This window comes from Candoia aspera, chromosome 1, assembly GCF_035149785.1.
Source record: "Candoia aspera isolate rCanAsp1 chromosome 1, rCanAsp1.hap2, whole genome shotgun sequence".
Lineage (NCBI taxonomy): Eukaryota > Metazoa > Chordata > Lepidosauria > Squamata > Boidae > Candoia > Candoia aspera.
This window is the reverse complement of record NC_086153.1, coordinates 172,944,627-172,968,963: the sequence shown is the minus strand read 5'-3', so window position 1 is coordinate 172,968,963 and position 24,337 is coordinate 172,944,627. Positions and strand designations below refer to the sequence as shown.

General features: G+C 39.7%; 1 protein-coding gene across 1 annotated transcript in view; it reads left to right on the top strand.

The window, feature by feature from the left end:
• Window positions 1–23,910, top strand: part of PTH2R (parathyroid hormone 2 receptor) — a 42,751-nt gene extending 18,841 nt beyond the window's left edge. Inside the window, exons 9-13 of the mRNA XM_063291695.1 lie at window positions 15,459–15,525; window positions 17,485–17,579; window positions 19,013–19,151; window positions 21,178–21,219; window positions 22,670–23,910. Of these exons, the coding sequence (XP_063147765.1) occupies window positions 15,459–15,525; window positions 17,485–17,579; window positions 19,013–19,151; window positions 21,178–21,219; window positions 22,670–23,074 (748 nt within the window). The 3' untranslated portion in view covers window positions 23,075–23,910. The remainder of the gene's footprint in view (window positions 1–15,458; window positions 15,526–17,484; window positions 17,580–19,012; window positions 19,152–21,177; window positions 21,220–22,669) is intronic.
• Window positions 23,911–24,337: the final 427 nt, after the last annotated feature.

Below are 24,337 nucleotides of genomic sequence, written 5' to 3'. Positions count from 1 at the left end.
AATCATGATGGTACTGGTGGCCTGCCTAAGGAAGGAGTAGGTTCACATTTATCCTTATCTAGATCATCTTCTCATCTCTCTTCACCAGGATCAAAACCTCTGGATTCATTTGGCTTTCTAGTGAATTTGAAGAGAAGCAGTACAACAGGAGACCAATCTCACAGAGCTTGTCAGGTCAATATTGGGCGCCAAACAAAGACTCTTATGAAACTGGGTAGTCTGCAGACATTATATTACAGGGATGGGCTCCCTCATCCTTTACAATTGATTCTGCTATATTTTCAGGCAGACATTGCTCAGGGGACAGTTCCCATTTTTTACTGTAGTGCACTGATCATTCTATCTCAAGTCATCCCCAAGGAACAGTCTATGTGGAACCAACTCCATGAATTAGTCACCATGGCTGTTAACCACTGAAGTTGGGAGACTCACTGAATGAACAAGATGGCGCAAGGGATCTGGCATGTCCTGGAAGCAGTATACATTTTCTAGAACTCCAAGCATTCAGTTATCATTAGCTGATTTCTAGTTCTTCCCCCTAGATCAACATGTTTTGGTTCTTATGGACAGTGAGACTGTACACAGATGAATATGCTGGGGAGGCATGAAACTACACACTGTCATGATAGATGCTACCAGACTACAAGTAGGAGTCAGGATTCAGCTTTTTCTCTCTGCAGAACACATTCCAAATCCTCCACAATATGACATCAGTTTGATTCAGTCAGGTGGATCTGGATCCAGAGGAATTAAACACACCAAGATGTTTAATTTATAATGAGGCAATTTGAAACCCCAGTGGTAGATCTCTTGGCTTTCCCAATCAACTGCAAGATCAATAATTCAGCAGAGGGGGCAGAGTACTTAAATACCCTAGCCACTGAGCGTAGAAAGTAAAGAAGATGACCTTGATGGAAATACACAGGAAGTGTTACCTAGGCAAAAGGGGCTGAAACAATGGGGTAACATTTGGAAGCAGCTTAGGGAGACACCTCCCTAATTCAATTAGTATGAGGAGGAGGAGGAGGAGGAGGAGGAGGAGGAGGTTCAGCACAACAGACAAGGAAGATTGATGTCCACCCCACTAGGTAGACCAGACCAGGAAATCAACTCCACATGAAGGTCAGACTACTTTTACTAAGATATTGGTTACAGCAACAAAATCTTTCAAGTCAGGAGCCTCATATGTGAAATGTGTATTCATTCACAAGTTTCCTCCTTGGGATGTACGCTAAAGCTGCTTTCATGCAAGGTTGCTTTGCTTATACAGTTATCACAGCCAGAAGAATGTTGGGACTTGGAACTCTTTCTCCAAGGAAAGAGTTGTGTATCTTTCATCCTAATTCTGATTTTCTTTTGGAGATTAGCATGCTGTTTTCACTGAAGTAAAGAAGTTTTGCCCTAAACCTTCTCACAGGTTGGAGAAGGAATGATGCAAATGAGATAATTGGACTGGTTAGGAAGGTTTCTTTGTGTTGGGCAGATGAGTTTCATAATTCAAGCAGTCTCTTTGTTTCTTTCTTGAAGTCCATGTCTGGTTGAAAGCTCTCCACAGCAATGATCTCCAGGTGTAGAAGGGCTTGCATTTCTTTTGTTTATGGGTCTCAGCTGGTTGCTGTTCTGGAGGGAGTCACAACCCATTCTTCCAAGACCGCTGTAACTTCATCAGCTTTTGCTACTTTCTTGGCCAAAACACTCCTGAGTGTGTTTCAGTGAAAGATGCTCTCTACTACTGTAGGAAAATGGAACAAAGGTACATATCAGTGATTTTTTTTCCTACAGATAATGGAAGATACCTGGTGCTCCCATGAATGAGCTTGATCCCTGAGTTGGAGGAGGATCTAGAATGAATTTTATTCTTGTGTAGGTTTTTTACATTCAGGTTTTCTGCTTTAACATTAACTAGTTAATTTCTAACTGGAGGCAGGTCTGTACTCCCACAGTTATGTGTAAGAAGTTGCGTCCCAGTCTACTACAGCAAATGGGAGAAGCAAACCCAGTGAAACTTTCCATCCACAATAAAAAAAAGCCCTTCGCTGCCAATGTTTCATTTTCCTTCTTCCTATGATTTCTGTCAGGCAGTAGTGTCTAATCCATGTGTTTCATACTGCAGATGGAACCTCTCATTTTTTAAATGTTTTTTTCATGTCAGAGATTTTTTATGGAATGTTAACATTTCCCAAAAATTGGGCTGAAACATTTTTTCCTGATATACTGATTTACTAATAGGGATTGATGAGGACAAAGAACTGTGCTTGCTGGGAAGATACAGAGCTAGACCACGCTGTTAGGATGCAGACTTCTTTTCTGTGGCCAGAGTGGGAGATCCAGGTTCATGAGCAGAAAAGCCACCTCCATCTTGAAGGCTAACTCATTGGAAGAACAATCACCTCAATTATTGGTTTCCCAAGAGTAGGGGAAAGGACAGGGTCCACAGAGTCCAAAACCTCTATGCCCTCTTATAGTGGATCTAGGCACCTTCAGACTTGCGATTGACTTCCTTTGTCACCTTATTAAAATCCTTTATTTTTTCCTATTCTAGTGTTTGGGTTTCTACCAGCCCCATACATTCCAAAACAGCTTGTGCTGGGTAGCCCTGGCTAAAAGGAAACTCTGGAATCATTTCTTTAAAAGCATGTTCCTAGGAAAGGCAGATTTCAGATTTCATATGAGATGGGGCATCTCCCTATCCAGGAAAGACAGTGGTAGCATAATTTCCTGCCTTTCTAGCTTCTAGGTGCTACATCACAATCTCTGCTATGAATCCTGAGAGCGGTGATCCCAGGGGTGTTCCTCTGATGTGTTGGTATATTTGTCCATCAAACTGAAAGTAGGCAGTGAAGCAAAGGTTGATGAGTTCCATGAGTTTGGGTATTTCTATCTTAATGTATTTGGTTAGGTTGGGTGTGTTGTACAGTGCTTCTGCAATGGATTCTGTCTTCCCCACTATGAGATGGCCAAGCTTTTTTGTGAGTTCTCTGGCTATGTTATAAGTTGAGGTCCCTGGTAATGATACAATTGGACAAAGTGGTAAGTTGGGCTTCTTTATTTTTGGGCATCCATAGAAGAATGGAAGGACAGGTCCATTGCTTTTCATCCACCACTGTTCTTTTGTAATTTTACCTGTCTTGGTGAGGTTGTTGAGAGTTTTCTTGATTTGGTGCCAGAGGTTTGGCCTCAGAAGCCATAAAAGCCCTTCTGGGCCTTCTCCTCTGTCATGGGTTGTAAAGGAGGGAGGGGGAGAGTTGATTGCTGTGTGAAAAGCAGAGACATCACCGAGTGACCCAGCAAGCCGACTCTAGAGTGTTGTGGCTAACTCCTTATCAACAAACGGACACTGAAGAATGTGGCTGGGAACCATGTTGTAGAACCAATAGCAGTTGTAAATATTCAGTTTCAAATGAAGGTGGGAACCTGGGGCTAGTAAAAGGAAGGGATTGGGGAACCTCATTCACTTGAGTCTTTAGATGTGGATGGAGCTGGAACTGTATCTTTCAATAAAGGAAATACTTTACTGAGACCTGACTGTTTCCAGAGAGATTTCTTACTGTTGGGATATCTGAACCCACGATCCTCACATTTGGTTACCCAGTTTCTATATTCGGTTGGCATTTACTGGGATGTAGGTTTCTTTGTTCCTCGGTAGTTCTTCAGCTTTCTGTATGCACTGTGTTCTGTCTGTGATAACAGTGGTTTAGCCTTTGTTTGCTGGGAGGATAGTGATGGTTTGGTCCTTCTTTAGGGTTTTGAGGGCTGCACTGTCTTCTGCTTTGAACTGGTTCTATTTCTGTATTCTTCTGGGCTGTGGTATTGTCTGCCTTATGCTTTTTGGGTCTCCATGGTAAGTCCCGTAATTTTTAATGCTGCTTCCAAGGCTGCAAAAGATTCTAATTGTTTGGCATCCTCTGTGTCTTGGTTGAGACCTTTCCGGAAGATACTGTGTTCTGTGGTGGATAGTGGGCAGCTGGTATTTATTTAGTCAAAGGTGAGCATCCATTATCATTAGACGTACCTTTCTTCAGCTGCTTTGTTGAGTTACTTTCCACGCAGCCGCACAGTTTATTTGAGGTCTGTCACTGACACTGGTGGGCAAATGTAAGAACAGTAATTACTATGAATGTATGTTTACAGAATTTAATTTAGAGATGCGTAGGTTTTTAAAAATTATTCTTACACACTGCTTTTCAAAACTCTGGACAGATCTTTAAGCTTACATATTTTCAGAATATGTTTGGTTTCAGCTGTGTTCATTGAAACAGGTCACCATGTAAAGGATCGCTTCAGAATTGTTTGCAACAATTGGCTTAGTTGCTTAGTCCAGAAGGTCTTCAATGTGTGGGATGGGGCTCCAAGGGTGGCTGGCTTCAGTGCACACACACACACACTGTATGCAATCACGTGGCACTCGTTTGAAGCCACCCAGCAACCAGGTCTCCCAGGCTGGCCAGCTTTGACAAGCAGCGCGGGGTTGTCTACAGCATGTAATGGATAAATAATTTTGATAAATCAAAGATGACATTTTTCTCTAAAAAGTTAAAAAGGCTGCCTGGATAATTAGTGAACAGCACAGAGACAAAGCTGCAGTAAAATTCTTACACTAATAAAGAGGCCAGAAGCCATTGTGTAAGCAGTGTCCAGGTATCGGCTGGCCTCCTCCTCAGGAGAGACAGGCTTCCTCCCTTTTACAAAAACATGCTTTGATTTGCCTATATATAGAGCATACTGTATTTGAAAGCAAACATACTAATTGGTGTTTTTGTGCTGTTCCTTTAACCTTTTTCTTATTAAATCTTATTAATTAGAGCTCAGTGGCTTGTTCCTTGTTTGTTTAAGTCCCAATTGCTATTACTGCAGAGGGTTCAGACAGCAGCAGATTTTAAAAATCTAGGGGTGGTTTTTCACTTAACTGGCAGGTGTACATACTGCTTATGTTACATGGACTGCCCAAAGGAGCATTGTAGCTGTCCTGTCATTTCTTGTACATCCCAGCTCTAATTCAAGTTCTTGTGGCTAAACTGCCCAGCGTCCCTCCTTATGGGGGAGATGGGCGGTGATAAAAATTTGACAAATAAACCAACCAACCAATCAACCAACCCCTGGCTCCTTTTTTAATGTTGCCAAACCAGACTCCATTTCAGCTACCTATAAGGGTATCCAGCGTACTGGAAGGCAGATTCAGAAACATCCCCACAGTAATAGAACATGTCTTTGTAACTCAGGTACTATTGAAAGACAGATGGACATAGTGCTTTATTGTGCCTTTTATAAGGATAAACATAATACCGTAACATTTCCTCAGATAGAATGTTCCTGGATACCCTGACAAATGTAATTTTCTGGAGCGCCAAAATCCAAATATCACAATCCAATTGTTAAATCCTGTCTATAAAGTTAGGTGCTAACTTGTGGCTGAGTAGACTATAGTCTCACTATTGTCAGATATTAATGTCTTCTGCATATAGTGTTTAGTTATATTTTTGTGGTAAATTATAGATGGCAGTGTTATAAAAATTTGAGGGCATTCTAACCTGAGCATCCTTGCTTTTTACAGGATGAAGGTATGGCTGCACTCAGGGTGGAATTCTAAGAGATTTGGGCTCTTGTCCAACAGTAGATATGAAACCTTACAGACAAAATCAAACAGCAAAAATATATATGGCTTATTTAAGCAATTTCCGTTACAGTTCACATTCATTCCCTCATGCATACAATCTTGCATACCATTTACACAATGAGGCTAACAGGCTCTGCTCTGGCATCTTGGGGAAGATGCTGTGCAGCAGATGGATGACCCATGTTAGAAGACTTCCATCTAGCTTCTTGGTTCCAGCCTCCTTTTATAACATTCATGTTATTGTTATGTATCCAGGGGCACGGCACTATTCAAGAGCTTTGCCTCTGGATACATACTTCTTCTTTTCATTGAAGTCTCATGTTAAACTATTATAGCCAGTTTGGCCTAGTGGTAAAGTGCTGGGCTAGAAACCAGGAGACTGAGAGTTCTAGTTCCGCCTGAGGCATGAAAGCCGGCCGGGTGACCTTGGGCCAGTCACTGTCTCTCAGCCCGACTCACCTCATGGGGTTGTTGTTGTGGGGAAAATAGGAGGAAGAAGGAGTATTACGTATGTTTGCCGCCTTGAGTTATTTATAAAAATAATAAAGGCGGGATAAAAATAAAATAAATAATTGTCAGAATCTGCTGCTTTGTCTTTCCAGGTACCTGCTGTCCTAGACCACTTCCTGTTTGATCATCTTGAGACGATCAGCTCTTTGTGGCTGTTACCAAGCTGTGTTTGTCTTCCTTTGGTCACTCAAAATTTATTATGGCTTTAGTTTAGCTGTTTTCTGTAACAACAGTCAGTTTCTCTCTTGTACATGGCCACAATAAAATACTAAGGTCTACCTGCCTCGCTATCATCTATTTCATCTATCACAATATAGGCCAAGAGAAGTGAATGCTATAATGCAATTCAAAGACTTGATGACATATGCTGAGATTCAGCTATCATGCTGTAAATAGTTTCTCTTGATAGTTTGATGCTTGGCTCTTGAAATATTGGTCTGCTGAAGTTTATAATCTCGATCTAGATCTTGGGATCTAGGTTTACCAGTAGGTTTTGGCTCCTATTCTCTTCTATATTCCATCCATGTGATTTCTTAGTGGGTTTTTGGGTGGGGGGGGGGTGAGAACAATTAACTGGATACTATATGCCTTTCCTACCACCTGACTGCAAGTCTCTAGATGTGGAGTTCAGCCTTGGATAGAAGATTGAAAGAACAGCATTTCAAAGTTGGGTGCCACTACAAAAAAAAAACACCACCTTTATTTCTCCTTTGTAGTATATCACTGTTAAAAAGGATATCCAGGGAGAGCTTCTATCTTCAGACATGGACTAGCAGAGGGAGTTAAAAATGCTCCATCAAATATCTGGGTCCCTTGGAAGTTGTTGATGCAATTATTCAAGAAAGAAATGTACTGTTAATAATTCTAGCTGAACTAGTCAGGATTCTAGCAGCTAATGCTGCCCCACTGAAGCTTATAGATCACCTTTTTGCACATCATGAAAATCATGCATTACAGTGATTCAGCCTGGAACTGACTACAGCACAATTTACCATGTCTAAGTTACTCCTATCCAGTATTGGCAGTGGCTGATTGATGAATCACCCATAGCTGATACACAATACTTTGAGCCTCCAAAGCTATCTGAACTTGAAGTGTCAACACTGGAGCAAGAAAAATGAATGAATATTCATTTAGGAAACAGAAACCGAAAGCAAATGTGTATTTGCAAGATGGGGAATAATTGGCACGGAAACAGTACTTGTGAAAAAGTTCTTGGAATTCTGCTTGATTGGGAAACTGAATATGACTCAGCAATGTGATGTAACTGCAGAAAAGACAAACAATTTAGGCTGCATCCACAAGTACAATTTCTAAATTATGGCAAATAACAATTCTACTTCACTCTGCACTGGTCACACCCACTTCAAGTATTGTGTCCTGTTCTGGGCATTGCACTTGAAGAAAGATTCAGTCAAACTGGAAAAGGTTTTGAGGAGGACAGTGAGGATGATCTGAGGACCAGAGAGAAAATCATGAAGAGAATGAAAGAATGAGGAATGCTTAGTCTTGGAAAGATAAGTCTGAAAGGTATATGATAGCTGTCTTCAAGTACCTGAAGAGATGTTACATAGATGATTTCTGGGGTGTGGAATATGGAATGTGTGGGTTTATTTATACAGTATGTAACTTTATATTATATTACATTCCTGTGACTCTAGATGGCTCCGAAGCCAATAAAAGATTTAAGTTAAGAAACAGATTCCTCTGAATGCTCTAACTGAATGTAGAGGAAAATTCCTAATAGTAAGGGGACCAACAGAAGAACCAATTATCCAGAGGAATAAGGGGTTCCCCTTCAGTGAAACTGTTCAAGCAGAGGCTAGGCAGTCATGCAGTTTAGGGATACTCTAACTGGACTTCTGCACTGTGGGTTGGATTCCATGCCTGGGTCATAGGTTGGAATGTCACAGGAACCCAAAAACACAAGTTCTGTAGAATCTGTTTAAAACACTCCTTTATTCTGCCTTTTGAAACTATCTCTTAAAGGTCAAAGTGGAATAATTGTGGTCCTGCCTTCACACACAGCTCACTAACCATGCTACCAGGACACTATGGACAGAGTCATCAAAGCTGGTGATAGATCAGGGAGAATCTTCAAGACTGCTGTGCCCTTACCTACTTCTCACTAGAGATCTTCTATCAGAGAAATCCAGGCTATTTTGGTACCAAGCCTAGATAAGAAATTTGATGAATCCATATTATTTGCTTCCGTAAAAAGTACTTGGAAGGAGAAACTTGAGATTGGATAATAGTTGTTATAGTCCAGAATTTCTTAAGTGTGGTAACATGTTACCAGTTTCAAAGCAGCTGGACCATTCCACATTAGAAAACAGCGTTTATCTGGTCCATCCAGTCAGTCCTATCCGGCTTAGTGAAAGTTACTGGAATAAGCATGGATAAAAAATACTGGCAGTTTAATAACCCCCTCCAAACATCTTGTCCATATCCCCAGGCCTCATCAGCTGAAACTAATTTGACTAGATCATGTTCTCAAGATCCTTCTACAAAAACAGTACCAAGAATAGCATCAAAACAATTTTAAAGACTGGCTACAAAAGGTGCAAACAAGACAGAATTAAGCACTATGGAAACCAAATCTACTCATTTATTGCACATAAATTATGTAACTGAAGGCAGGTGCATTGCCCATTTCTAGGTAGCCTCACCATCTAAGGCCGTGATGACTGCTTAGTTTCAGATAAGTGATTGCATTCTCTGCCCTTAGACTGTTCTAACACCACTGCTTTCAAGATAAGCAAATACATGTCATACTTCTTCCAGTGGAATAGTACTTTAGAAATGTTTCATATTTCTCAGTTCTCACTTTCCGTCTTTAAGGATTTGGCTTATTAGCAGAATTACCAAAACAGTTATCAGGAGAAAAAGTTAGGAATATGCAGTTTTCTAAAAATTCTTTAGATGTTAAAATGGATGGACTCCTGTTAAGATAGATTTCTTTCAGGAAGGAAAATGCAATTGAAAAACATGTGTGGAAAGATAATCCATTCTTTGTCATATATCAGGCTATGCTTGCATATTCTTTGCAAACAGCTATTTTCCACAATATTATTTTCTTATGTATCAGCTGCAAAAGCTTCAGAAACAAATCTGAAATGAGCAGTTTAGATATTCTCACTGCCTTTTGTCTCCTTGAGAAAAAAGGCCTTATACTGCCAGGTTGCCACCAGGACTGGAGCTTAGCACCTCTTTGTCCGTCCACCACCACCACCCATATCCCCTCACCCTAAAGAGGAGGAAGCTCCTAGTAAAGTGCCACCACCAGCTGTCTGTTTTTCTGTCTCCTATCTGGCACTGTCATAGGGAGAGGACTTTTCCAGCTGGGGCAACACCAAGATTTTGTAGGAGAAGCTTTTTTGTTTTCAACATTTGTGAGGCAAGGAAAGCGCCACTGCTAAAGCTCTGATAGTGACACAATTGTGCCCGGCTAAAAAGAGAGATACAACAAACAATATTTATCTGCCCCTTCGCGATTAAATGGATTTTTAAATTATGACATCCTGGCCTTGTCCTAATGATGTGTTACTTGTGGAGGGTGAGGGGAGTAAACTTCTGAAATGCTAGAAGAATCAAAGTTGTGTGTTTGATCTTACTATGGACAATTATTAGCTTCATGCTCTTTGTGGATGCTGGGGACAATCTCTCTTTTCCTATAACTCAGTTATACGGAAAGGAGTTTTGTTCTTTTACACTACGTAACTATGTTGAGCAAAAAGCAGAAGAAAACTCAATTGGTTTCTAGACACCCATCTATCTCATCTTGATTCTAAAGACAATCTGATTTTCAAAGAATTCGGGTTGCTCAAAGTTCATTTCTTTTAAAAATGATGCCAATGTAGAGAAAAACAGTTTTCATAACAGAAGTTATGCCAGACAGATGGAAGAAAAGAGGAAAAGGCTGTGTGGGAAGATTATAATGAATGCAGTTTTTCATGTAGGTCCATCTTCTGTCTTAGGAGTATTATATCTCATATAGACATATTCTAAATTTGAGGTGGTGGTGGCACGGCTTAAACTGTGAGCAGCCTACAAACACGGTTTTCTTGTTATCCTCTCTGTACCTCAGAGCACCCTGGAAGAGGCACATGCTTTTATGCTGAGCGGATTAAAGGACAAAATGAGTGGTGTAAGCCTTGCACTGGCTTGAGGTGCCCATTTCATCCTTTAAAAGATTCATACACCCTAAACATCAAAATAATTTTTTTCCAGCTGGAGGCATGAGGAGGAAAATGAATGCTCTGAGCCTCTGTCCAAGGGTTCTGTGCAAAGTTAATGCCGAGAAGGCATCAAGAGATAGCCCCCAGGCTGCAGCTATACCCCTCTCTCTGGAACTTGAAGAATTCAAGGACCAGTCTTCAGCAGATAAGACTGTAGATATAAGCAACCTGTAGAAACCGTTTCTCACATTGACCTGTTGATGGTTGCACTTGGCCTTTGTTTACAATATAGACCTTCCAGTTCCCACCCTTTCCAGGCTCTACATGTTCTTCCTTGCCAGGTCCCTCACAGCAGGAAAGCAGCCATCTTCATGACTCTGCCACGTTTATATCTAACACCTAAGTTTTACTCCAACAGAGTATATTGAAGAAGGGAACAAAGCCTCTTCTCCATCTTACCTTCTCAGGCTCTGTGGCTTCAGCCTTTTTAATTCCAGACCATTTCTGACTGTAGGAAAGAGCTACATTGGAGGGAAAGATGCTTGAAGCAGTGAAGAACAGAGATGCAGGAAGGAGGAGGGTTCTGTTCTCTCCTCTCTAGTACGTGTGAGGTAAAAGATATTCTTCTCCCATCCCAGTAATTAATATTAACATTGGTATTAATGTTAATAAGGATTAGGGTAATGAGTAAGTAAACTCAGCTGCATTCATTGTGTCTCAGGTTTAGCCCAAAGAATTACCTGCACAAACAGATCCAGCTTATAGGACGGTGAGGATTGGAGTCAAGCCTCAGCCTTTTCTTTCTAGACTAAGGTACTGTAGCTTTGGGCAAGCATCTCAGCTTCTCAGTAGGAGCTTGTGTACATTTATTGCTGTTGGATGGCCAGCCATTTTCCTCAGTGGGTTTATTAGTTGCACAATAGATAGACATTTCATAGTTGAAAATTTCCCTTATGACATCTTCCTGCTACCCCAAAAATCACCTGCCCAATCTTTGTCAGGTAGAAACTCTCAGAGGCTCAGTGTACCCACCCCCTAAAGCTAGATTATTGATAAACTCTGATTTCAAGATAACTTGGACTTGACCTTAGGAGGAAGAACACTGAGACTCGTCATAAATTCAGAGAACTAGAAGGAAGCCAGCTTTAAGCCTTGCTGCACATCAGTGTTGTTCTCTCTTCTTACCTTAGTTTTAATGTTGCTGTAGAAAAGTAATGCTCCTTGGAGTTCTGAAATGCCAACAGCTGTTTGCTACAGCTGCTTCCTTTCATTACGTTGTAGCAGAACAGCTTGTAGAACTGAATGCTTTAATCAGGACAAAATAAAATAACACAAAGTAACAAGCAAACTTCCAGGATCACCAAAATTCTTTTTTTGAACAGATGTTAAATTCTCCCTCTCAGTTCTAGTAGCTTGTTGAGAGGGAGAAACGAGATGGGGGAAATGTTAGGAAGATTTAATGAGGTACACCTACCTATACAAAAAGAGCTCACATTGCTTTCACACTGAAAGAGCTCTTTGCAGAGAGCAGCTCCAGGGTTGAACTGGAACATGTAAGTAGCTCTGTAAAATGAGAGCACATAAAGAAAAATGTGATCATTCCTATATTGTTGAACATTGGGAATTCTAAGTAACTGAAGCGATATCCTATTTTCTCAACTTTGCCCAGGACATTTGTAGATAGTAGGTCTTCTTTGAGCCCCCAAATTCCTTTCCTGAAGTTGAGAGTTCTCCAGACAGACAAAAATAGAAGGCTTCCCTATGCAGAGGTATTTAAGAGGAACAATTAACCTTCTTTTCTGCTGGGAACCACACTTTTTAAATACGATTTCAGATCACTGTGGGATCATGGCAGTGCTGCTGTGGTATCAACAGAGAGTGGAACTGAAAAATTATAAATTATTTCCTCTTCTGGAAATAATAGTTCTCACAATTAATGTGATGAAAAAGAACCTTAAATAACAACTAACAATGCTTTGTCTGTTTTAGCCCTAATAAAATGCCACATAGTTTGTAACTGCTAGATACACCCTCTCTTTCCTTGATATGAAGGAAAAGGGACATTTTCTTGCTGAGGTTCTTCCTCATTGGTGTGTTAATTGCTGAGGTTTAAACTAAATGCTACTCATTTCAGGGTCTCTGGTGCTGCTTACACTTTCCATCAGTGTAAATCACCTGTCACAGAACTCACAGCCAAGCATGGGTTGCAGAGGGACTTGGGTAACATTTTCTGAAAGAAAAAAACCAACATACTCATCTTGGTAAATAGAGGATGATCATCTAGGAGATACCTGGTGTACCTAAAAAAACCTCTCATATCCTTTCAGTTTTATTGTGTGTGGCTATATTGAGCATCTATGCATTTCCAGTTTCAATTTAGGGTTCTTCCTCTTTCCTTTGAAATACAAGGCAGTTTGCATGTTACATACTTCAGAGAACTCCTTTTCGCAAAGCTTAATTCTTTGACAATGTAAGTCAGGGCCTTTTCTATCATAACACCTATCTTTGGAACACCCTCCTTCAAAAGATTTGATTGGCTCCTTCCAGTCCTTGTATAATTTAACCAGTAAAGGTTTTTATTTGCCCAGGTGCCTGCCAGAACTGCTCAAGATTGCTAGTTTCTCTTTATGCTGCTGTGCTTGAATTTAGGGGCTTGTTTTAGTTTCCTTTATTCAGTTTTCTTTGTAATGATTTTGGATTCTGATATATTGCTCTGAACATTGATTTGCTGGTAAAGCAAATCAGACACTTTACAAATGAGTATCAACAGCTGAAATTCTTTGCAGTGTGTCAAGAATTTGTCACAATGATCTTATGGAAAATATTTGAGATGGGAGAGCCCCCTCTTGTGATGTCCTGATCTGTGCAGAGCTGATTGCCATCCGCGTCCAGACTCAGGGCATTAATAGATCTGTCAGTAGAATCCATGTTTTCCCTCCTTGAACATCCCTGGCAGCTCTTGACACAGCCTTCTAGACTATGCATGAATGGCTGTCTTTTGTTGCCTGAGGTTGTAGGCAATTGAATATCTCACGATCTCTAGGTCCAAGTAGTGCAGGTCAGTGTAAGCAACAACTTGAGTAGGGGCAACCTCAACAAGGATGCCCATATCCAAATGGGGCTGCTTTTATTTTATTTTATTTTATTTTATAATTTTATTTTATTTAATTAATTAAATTTAATTTTATCCTGCCTTTATTATTATTATAAATAACTCAAGGTGGCGAACATACCAAATACTCTTTCCTCCTCTTATTTTCCCCACAACAACACCCAACAATTTATGAGTGAAACAGGGATGCTCACATTTTTACCACCCAATTTCAAATAGTCACCCCACTTCTAAAAGATACTGACTTATTCACGGTGTCTATTCTAGTCTCACAGTCTTTTCTTACAGATGTACTGTAAAATCCCCAGCTGTCTTCTCAGATACATTTTTCTTATTCGTGGAAAAGTAATTTGCAGATCAGGTTTTAAGAATAAAAGTATCTGAAGATGATGTGCTTAAATTGCCCCTGAACTGAATCCGCAGCCTCCAGAGGTTAAAAATGGGGGGGATGGGAAGAGGGGAGGAGATTATGCACCCCTGTGGGTGATTCTAGTTTCAGCTACAACTTTTAATACTTGAAATAAAATAGGTGAGCTGAACACTCCTTGAGAGATTTCATAAAGATGTCCTGATTTTCTGCTCCTGAGCCATCTGTACCATATGTTTAACCCTTTCTTTCCAGTTGCCTTCTGCTGCTGCACTTGCCTTCCAAATGTGCCAGTCCATATTTTCAAGATAGATGTAAAGCAGCTTAGAGGGGAAAGTTTCAGATGAAAAACAACTGGGAAGGGCACTAATTCTTCCATTAAGAGATACTTTACATCAAGGAGCAGCCACCTAAGCTCTGTTACCCCATACTGCAATATCGAACATGTTTGTTTACCATGCCAAAGTAGCACATACTAATTTTAGATTGGTGTCACTTTTTGGATGAAAGGCTATTTCTTGGTTTGTTTGGTTTAATTCCTCAAATTACTTCAATATCTCTACAGAAAACATTTATGTAAATTGCATCTTTAGCCAGGCAGAAATCTACTTTCTGGCTTCATAAATGGAAGTGGTGTATTTCTCCATTGCAACAAGTCCTCGGAAGATGTGATGTGCCTCGTGGGGATCTATATAAAGAAGCAGATTCCATTTAAATCATTTGTGCCTTTTTACCTGGTTCACTTCTGAGCCAGGGCTGATGGTCCTCTCTGAATCCCTTGGAGTGTTCAGGATCCAGATTTCTTTGGTCATCTTCTCCCATATCAGGCTAGGCAAGCACTGGAGTGTCACCTCCAGAAACCCCCAACAATAGAAGTGAGGCAGAGGGCAAGGAGGGAGAGTGGCTTATTGGTTGCGATATTCTGTCTTGTTGGATGCCCTACACAGAAAAGCTCACTTGGTTGATGTAGCAGCAACAGGAGGGTTCTTTTATTATTATTATTATTATTATTATTATTATTATTATTATTATTATTATTATTATATTTCCCCCCCTGGGCTTTTCACATTCTTTCTTTTAAGCAAGTGTACTCTATTTTTGGTTGATAATATTGAATTTTTAGTTCTGTTGTAAGCCTCACTTAGAATACAGATTGTCCATTGAATGCCATTTCTCTTTTTATTTTACTAGAAATAATTAAAATAAAACGAGCAACTGGCCCTCAAAAATCATGTAAGGTGAATGGGCTCAGAATGAAACTGTGCTTAAGCTCAGGCTTAAACCCCACCACCACCACTACCACGCACATACCTCCACACACATTTTTTCAGACTTTAGCTGGACATTCCAATATTTGAGCCCTCTGCCTTCCATCCTGGAAGTAGTGCAACTAAGAAAAAGAGTTTCTTTATTATTTTACTATTTTGAAAATTGGGCCTTAGTTTTCTTAATTTAAGGGGCTCTTGAATGATTAGCTTGGAATTACAGTGAGGATGGGAGCTGATACATTTATTTCTTCTTCTCCTAAAAACTTGCATTGGTTTGTTAATGATCAAAGAACTTGAAAGCCTTTTTAAAAGCCTGAAACATTCATTCAGCACACTCTCCAGAATGAATCTAACAGAAAATTAATATACAATGAGACTGTTTATTAAAAATATATTCTTGATTTCACAGATGCTGGGAGCTTAGTGCTGGAAACATAAAATGGATATACCAAGCTCCAATTTTAGTGGCTATTGGGGTAGGATTACTCATATACATATTTTTAGTAAACACTGAACACTGTCTTTGTATATCTTCGGGACTGCAGAATGCTAGATGGTAGCAAAGAGATATAAAAAATGACAACTCTTTCTTGCCATCTAGTGATCATCCATATTTTTGCAGACCAGAAATGATAACCCTAGTGTTTATCCATAACTGACTGCAAAAGGATGTTATGAACAAAGTGAGAATAGCATCTCTACTCTCTTCCTAAGTCTTAATGACTATGAGAGACCAACAGGGTTTTGACATTCCACTTTCCCACATCATCTCATAAGTAAGCCATGTGACACCTGACCATCCTTATTTGCTATTTTCTCATTTGGATGTTGTTTTTTAACCACCCAGATTGTGACGTAGAAGGTCGAGATCAACCATTTCCCCATCACTGCATCACCCAGGACATCTTATCGACCCACATTTCACAGTTTGAGCGTCCCTACGCTATTCATTCAAGTTGTTGCATCCCGTAATTATGACCTTTAGAGGGAAGACCTGTAGTTCAGTGTTAAGAGTAGATGCTTCTCCTGCAAGTCATAGGTTCAGTTCCAGATAGGCTTGGAAAAAAGTCTACATCAACAGGCAGGCAATAATTCTGAGTGAGATGGTCTGACTTCTCTTAAAGGTAGCTTTCTATGTTCTTATCTTCAAAGAACGTCTGAGAGATGAAACCCTTTCTCTTCTACCAGTCTTTCAAGGGAAAGGAGCAGGGGGCTGAAACTAGCTCTGTGACAATCAGATGTGCTCAGTGGCTACAGTATTGCTGTTTTAAGCTAGGAGCTTGCTCTCATTTGTTAATTCCTCTTCTGCACCCATGGACAGTTTTGTCCCTGCACAAGAAAGCATTCTGGCTGACAAAGAGCTGAGCAATCACCCTCATTAGTGCTTTTCTTTTTGTTGTACTTTGTAGAACAGGAGATGACATTTTGTGTCACAATCAGGAAGGAGATGCTGTGACAGCTTTTGATATGTGAGAACAAAACATTCCTTCTCTATCATAAATGCCAAGTTATTGCACTGCCTTTTCTTCTTTTGAGAGTTCAAATTATTTCAACACTGATCTGCACATCCTTTCAAAGCTGCCACTTTAAACTGCCTGTTGAAAGATAAAATTACATCTCCCCTTTAAGAAAAAGAGGCAGTTAAAATATCTTGCATTTCTTAAAGTATTATTCTGTACTGTAAGGTGCGAAGTGCATTGCTTGGTGGGGTATGCACATTGCACAGAGGTGGAGCGTCTCCCATCTCCTGGGATGAAGCCCATGACTCCATCGCCCCCCTTTGCCAGCTCCTGGTCTGGCTCAGACAGCAGGGTAACTCAATACTGTTGGCATTGCTTTCTTGCAAGTAGCTGCAGATGGAAGTGTAAGTAATACTGGGTTTTCTCCCCAGCTCCAGTACAATGATGCATCATTTGTCTTTTCATAATGGAAAAGATTGTTCTAGCTTTGCTCACTTCCAGTTATCAGTGTGAAGTTCAGAAGAGAGGCATTTTGGCAACTAACTATAAGGAAGTTTAATATAGAAATCAGAGACCTAATAAAGGAATTAGTCTAGGAAGCAGCTAAATAGATGTGACTGTGACTGTCACTATCTTGGATAGTTTGATTCCATGTACTTTTCAACTAGCTTCTCAGTTTGGTCTGATTCAGAAGCTGTCTGACAACCTAGATAAAAATTGGAGGGCTTCCTAGGTAAGTGGGATAAATTAAACAATTGTGGTAGCATTGGAAGTGGTCAGATACAGATTCTGAACTTTTATACTAGTTCAGCTTTGCTGCCTAGTCATCTTGACAGAGAGTATTATGTTCCAGATATAAGGTAGTGTTGAAAGATGTCCTCAAAACATTCCAGGCATAAAGAAATGCAGCAGTTGCCTTTTGATTAGAAGACATACCTTTAAGAGACGATGGAATAATGCAACTCTGTTTTACAGCTAAACTTTGTTCTCTTCCTGAACACTGTGCGGGTGCTGGCAACGAAAATCTGGGAGACTAATGCTGTTGGCTACGATGTCAGGAAACAATATAGGTATGTTGTATTTTGAGAAGCAGTCACTACTAGAACTGAGTTTGTCAGATATAAGGTCTTTTGACTTGTATTGAAGAAGTCTTCCATTTGGAAATACCGTGTTTATGTTTTGCCTGTGGAAAAGTCCTGAAGGACTGGTTATGTACAAAAAGGCAAAGACAAGTTCCCTGCTTTCTCAGATGTCTGGACTATATAGAATGAGCTTCTGTTACAGGGGGATCAATTTCAATTCAACATTAAGAAAAACTTGTTGTTTAAAATAATATAGCAGCCTTTGTCATGGATGTTCTCAGGCAGAAGCCAGACAAAAATCTCTTGCCTGCATTTCCGACATCACATAGAAGGCTGAACTAGATAATCTACATCACAGTTTTTCAAGCTGCGTTCCTTTGAACCCTAGGAGTTGTGGGGAAATACACATGTGTGTGTGTGTGTGCGTGCATGTGCGCACACACACACACACAGAATATAATGAGATGCAGACAGATTGCAAATCTATTTCATAATAGGGTTTCCAAATATTTGAAGTCCTTTCATGTAACTATTAAGATCTGTGTGTCAAATCACAATAAACAGTCTGGTTGAAAACAGTAGACCAAAACTAATCCTTATAAAAATATCCCAGGTTGCCACATTGATTAAACATCCCCCCACCTCCCTGTATACAAGCAGAAACAGAAAAGTCAAATTAAAATTCACCCAGGACTAGCTGCTTGTCCTGTGCTTTTTATACAATGTGTTTTCATAGTTCACCAGTCTTTGTAAACTGGAGCTCCCAATTAAAACTAGAAACCTTTGGGTGTGGTGTTATAATTTTTTGAGTCTTGCTCTCAAGTTAATTAAGGCTAGACATTGCAGGGATGGATGGATAAATATGCTTTACCAAGTTCCATACTGTAAACCAATTACTCTTAGGGAGAAAATGAGGCAATGATATAAGCCGTGTTTAACCATGTTTATCTGATAATTAAAATCAGAGATAAAGCAAAATAAGCAGCGACATTCTGAATGGCCTAATTTCAATTCTGCAATACTGTAAAGAGCAGGGAGGGATACAGGGAGGGATAGTCATAAGATTGTAGCAACAGGAGGAATGACAAGCATCATAACAACCAACTCCAAAAATATTCTGCACAGCATCAAAATGAGGAATAGGAAACCTCTGGCCTGCAGTCTAGGTGGGCCAACCTGTACAGACTTCAGGGCCTCGAGGGAGATCCCATGCCCTTTGTGTCCTCAGCAGGTGCTCCAGGTACAGCTCCCGCACGAGTCACTCTGCTTTGGCCAAACTACATATTCCCCTTTGGCAAATATCCTTTATGGCTAAGAAGCTTTAAAGGGTCTGAGTGTGGTAATATTGCAATTTATGGCATGTTCATCTTATACTGCGTGGGACAGTCTCATAGCTATACCCTCTCTTAATTCTCTTCCAGAAAACTAGCAAAATCCACCTTAATTCTGATCCTTGTCTTTGGTGTGCATTACATTGTCTTTGTGTGCCTGCCTCACACATTCACTGGATTAGGCTGGGAGATCCGGATGCACTGTGAACTCTTCTTCAACTCGTTCCAGGTCTGGTGGCATGGTACTATCTTACCCTTTGTGAACAACTCTGACGCTCAGTTATGAAACCCGGGAGGTAGCCCTTTGCCATATTGCCTGCTGCAGAATAAGAGATACCCAGTAAATAGCTGACGATGAAAAGGAATGGCGCATTCCAAAATGCTGCAATGTGCAAGGAAATGATTAAAAAGCAAAATAGATCTACTGTATATTGTAAGCATGCAATTTAGTCTGCACACATTTCTTCAACTCTAAAAAGCAACCCCAAATCCTCTGGATAAGATTAGGTACAGAGATGATTCCAAGTGTTTCTTATTCCTCTTTTTGCTGAAGATGCTGCATAAGAGAAGCCGTTGTAAGCCCTAGGTTTCCCATAATTCTCCACATGTAGCTACCTTTTGATCTTTCATGTTTGACCACAAGAGTGGGTATATATTTGTAGCAAAATGGACTGCAGTTCTCACATCTTATGCCTTAAGAAATCTGTTAGCTTCTAAAGCTCCACAATATCCTTCTGTTGTTTTCTCAAGGGATTGGCACAAGAAAGCCCTGAAAAAATATTTATTTCTGGAGTTTGCTTTTGTAAATACCTTTTGTATGTGTGTGACAGTCTGAGATTCTTTAGCGGTATTTGCACTTAAGATCTTTTGCATTAAAGATGTGAAGTAAGCACTGAGCTTACTTTATGAAACAATTTAGTCCTTGGAGCAGAGCAGATGAAATGCAGCTTCAACACTATGACCATGTTATAACATTTAGCGCCTTCCAATCTCTGTTGCATGAATGGGGTGGGGGGGTGGGGGGGCGGGCAAACCCTGGAGCAATTAGTATGCGGCATCAAAATCTGCTAATTAAATTCACCTATTTCATTACATTTCAGAATCTCTTCTTCCATTTCCTCCATACATTTTCCTTTGCATCACTCCATAATCAGTACTGTCCTTGAATATTACTATAAACTTATTTCTAGAATGACAGAGTGGAATGATATCCTTAAGAAAACACCCCTTACAGATAAAGCTCTCTCCTTGCTATGGCGTTAAGCAGATCTAAGGACTCATTGTAACACACTGCAAATCCACATTCTTTCCTAGAAGAGGGAGGCTGTGTGCTTCCGTTATACTAGAGCATTTCTTGAGTCAGGTTTCCCCAGGGCACATGGGAGGCCAAAACCAATCTTAGATCTCTTGCAAGCGCTTGTGATAATTTTTGATACATTCCAAAACAAAACAAAACCCAGCCCTGTGGACAGGGTGATGGGAGTCAGTTACACACACATTGAAAACGTTAAATTTATATTATGAAGCCATGATTCCCAAATCAATCTTAAAACTATTTTTAACACTAACAGCAGAATTAACCATAAACCTGATACTAACCTTAACTTATACTAACTCTACTGCTAATAGTAAACATAAACCCTAACACTAATTTTTATCCTAACCCAGACCTTATCTTAACACTATTTTAAACCTAGCCAAACTGTAATACTAACTGAACCCTATAACACTAAGTTTAGTTAGTATTACAGTCTGGCTAACCCTAATCCCAACACTACTCTAACTATACACAATACTTCTGGCTCTAAACCTAAACCTAACCAAAACTTCTATTTAATCCTTTCAACCTAATTTTAACTCTAACCTGGGCCAACCCTAACCCAACCCTAATGCTGGCATTAACCATAAAAACTGATACTAAACAAACCTTAAACCTCACACAAACCTAACACTACCACTCAAGCCTAACTGTAACTTAACCCTAACATTAATACTAACTATAAACCTTAACACTGACCTTAACCATAACTTACCTATAACTTCTGCAATAACCACAATGCCTAATGCTGCTCATAATCCAAATTCTTTAAACCTAATTTAGCCCTTATAACAATGCTAACCCTAACTTTAACCCTATTCCTAATTGTAACCCTAAATCTGAGCCACTCCTAAATATAGATTTATAAAAAATGTATTCATTTGGTTTATGGTTCAAGGCAATGATAATAACATTCCTTTTTCAATTTCTTCTGCAGGGCTTTTTTGTTTCCATCATCTACTGCTACTGTAATGGAGAGGTAAGTTTCTAGCAATAATGGGTGTGCAATGGGGGGTAGGGGGGTGTTTTTGCCTTCCTGCTCCTAACTGGTTGCTCAGCATTGGAGTTCCCCAGGGTTTGCTAGTCTCTGCCCAGTATCTGGAAAGGCAGGTTTAGATTTGACCTTTCACTTCAGAACCTCTAGGGATGATTCCTCCCCCTTCACTACAGAATATATTAATTTACCTGAGATGAATTGTAAAACAGTGAGCAGAAGCAACCGTGTCATTTGTCTCTTCTGCAGTGCAGTTTGTATATACTCATGCACTGGTCTGAAGAAGCAAATAATTACAGGTTCAGTACAGGTTCCAGTAACTGTGTTAAATCCAAATTTACTCATGCTTAGAGTAGATTTATTTAAACCAATGGGATTGGTTAGTTACAAAGTTTCATCGTGCAAACTATATTTGATTAATGTCAGCTGGAACTTTCCCTGCACAAGAGGAAGATTATAAGGGTTGCCCTGATTCATAGCATTTATTTATGATTATATACCCATGAAACGTTGCCATGGAAGGCAGTAGCATGTTTTGTAATTAAGGCACTTTTTATGTTTTATAAAAAGAAAAAAAAACAATTTAAGTAATAAAAGGTCAATGGTCCATCTTATCTGAATGGCCAAGTGTAAGAATGAGTGGGAAGCAAAAGTGTGCATCAGAATCTCGCTTATGATTCAGCTCTCATGTTTAGTATACCTGTTCGCTTGATTAATTATCTCTTCAGATTTATTTTTGGTATAGAGAGGAAGTTGAGAGGTCTGGCTGATGCACTAGGTATCAATCTTAATATTTACACAGAATGCAAAAATTTATTCTTCTGAAGACAGGTAGTTTTTCACAGTAACTAGAACCGGTATATAACTTTTATTTTGGAACATCTTTGTTTTGCTTAAAAATAATTCTAACCTCATGGCAGTGGAGATACAATTGAAAATGATCTGCTGTTCTGTCAGCAGCGCTTGTGTTCTGAGTGGCTCCTTGTTCTTCTATTATATGTGCTTTACTACTGCTCCACATCCATTCAGTTGTAGTCCCCTACTCATTTATTTTTCTTTATAATGTATTTATTACATTTATATCCCATTTTTCCTCTAAAGAACTTGTTAGTAAATATAGGAATATCCCTCTTCCAATTTATCCACAACAATAACTCTGTGGGATTGTTGGCTAAGAGATATTAACTGATCTGAAGTCATCCAGATAATTTCTTGATTGAGTGGAAACATGAACCTGGATCTCCCTAGTCCCAATCCAATACCCTAACCACTGTGCTATGCTAGCAAACTATAAATTCCTGTTGTAGAGTAGAGTATATTTGGCTGTCAATATAGTATTAAAAGAAAAGCGTAATTCCAAGTGACGATGAGATAAGCTTTTCAAAACAGTGGCTTCTTCCTGGCATTTTGACCTGGCCATTTTCTATTCCCCTAGGTCCAGGCTGAGCTCAAGAAGACATGGGCTAAATGGAACTTTGTTATGGACTGGAAGAGGACTGTTCCTTGTGGGAATTCTCACTATGCTTCTGTCCTCACTAATGCGACCCAGAGCACCAGCAGTCAAGCTCAGATGGGTGCCAGCTCCCGCATGAGGCTGATTTCCAGCCATGCATGCAGGAATGCCATAGGACAGAATGATGCTCATATAAATTTGCCTGGGTATGTTAGGAGCAACTCTGAACATGACTGTATGCCCCACTGGGCTCAGGAAGTGGCTGATGAAGATGAAGAGAAAAGGCTGGATGGTATTTCTCTAAAGAAGCCTTTTAGACTTCAGAACAATCGCACAGGTTTTCTTGTGGAAGAAGAGAACCGAATGGAAATAGAGGCATCACTTTAAAATGCTGGGGTGCCACTGAGGGATTGCACGTGTGAAAATAGTCATCACATAAAAATGGATGGACCATCTTTTGCCCAGGCAGATGAGCTTTCCATCCTTCTCCTGGGATGATATCTTCAATGTCATATGAGTTTATTTGACTTCACCTAATCCAGACCCATGTACAGACTCCGTAGCCAGAGGCTTTCCCCAGCCAGCAATGTATCCAAAATCATTTTGAGGGAAGACTGTGGGGCTTACACATCTGAATTCTGACTTCTTCACAACTTTTCATTGCATGATACTCCTGTGTTAGCAAGAAGCAAAGGCACTAATGATGATAACATTTAGATAAAGTTATTTTGAGTCAGTTGACATTTAAAAAAAAAAATCTTACAGAAATCTAGAGAACTGATATTCATCAGAGATATTCGGTAATAAGTTCTAAATCTTAATATAATTTTGACCTGAAGTCTTTTCCTATCAAAATGAGTATTAACAAGTCCACACATGTCTATGTTATATACAGATTTATAATTGCTACTCACCTTTTGATTTAAAAATGTATCTGAACACATTTTCCTTAATTGTACTACGCATATATTTTTCCTCCATTACTGCAAAATCTGCCCCCCACCCCAATCCTATCTGGTATCCTTGTGTTTTTCCACAAAGACAGTAGTACAGACATTTTTAGCCACCAAGAGAAATAATGTGAAATGATTTGTACAGTTCTCTTTTCACAGTCTCTGTTTATTCCCTAGCAGAATCACCTCACCTCCCAAGGGGGGATTATTTACTTGCAAGCCAGCATTCTACTGAAGGCGTGGATGATGTTTTAACTGTATGACAGTTTCATGGGCTTCAGTTATACTGCAGTATTTTTTTTTAAAATGGAATATTGTGTTTCATGTTTTTGTGTTATGAGCTACCTAGAATCACAAAGTTGAGTTGGATGGCCAGGTAAATTTTATAAATAATATAATACAACTAGAAAATACAAAATGGAATATAGACCCCAAATGGCAATTATGCCCAATTAATATAGCAATGATAAAACCTGCGAATTCTGCAAAATAATTTTTTTTGGCAAAGCTCACTTTGAATCTAATTACCTGTCTAAAAGGCTGTGATGGCATTGCAAGGGCTCTTTGCTCTTTCAGGAAGTAATTCCAAATATACTTCAAGTTACAAGTCCCTTTGAGTTTTCAAATAGGCAGACATTTCTTATTTATTTTTTTCTCAAATATGAAAGAAGCAAAAGCTAAACTTCAAAAACATTTC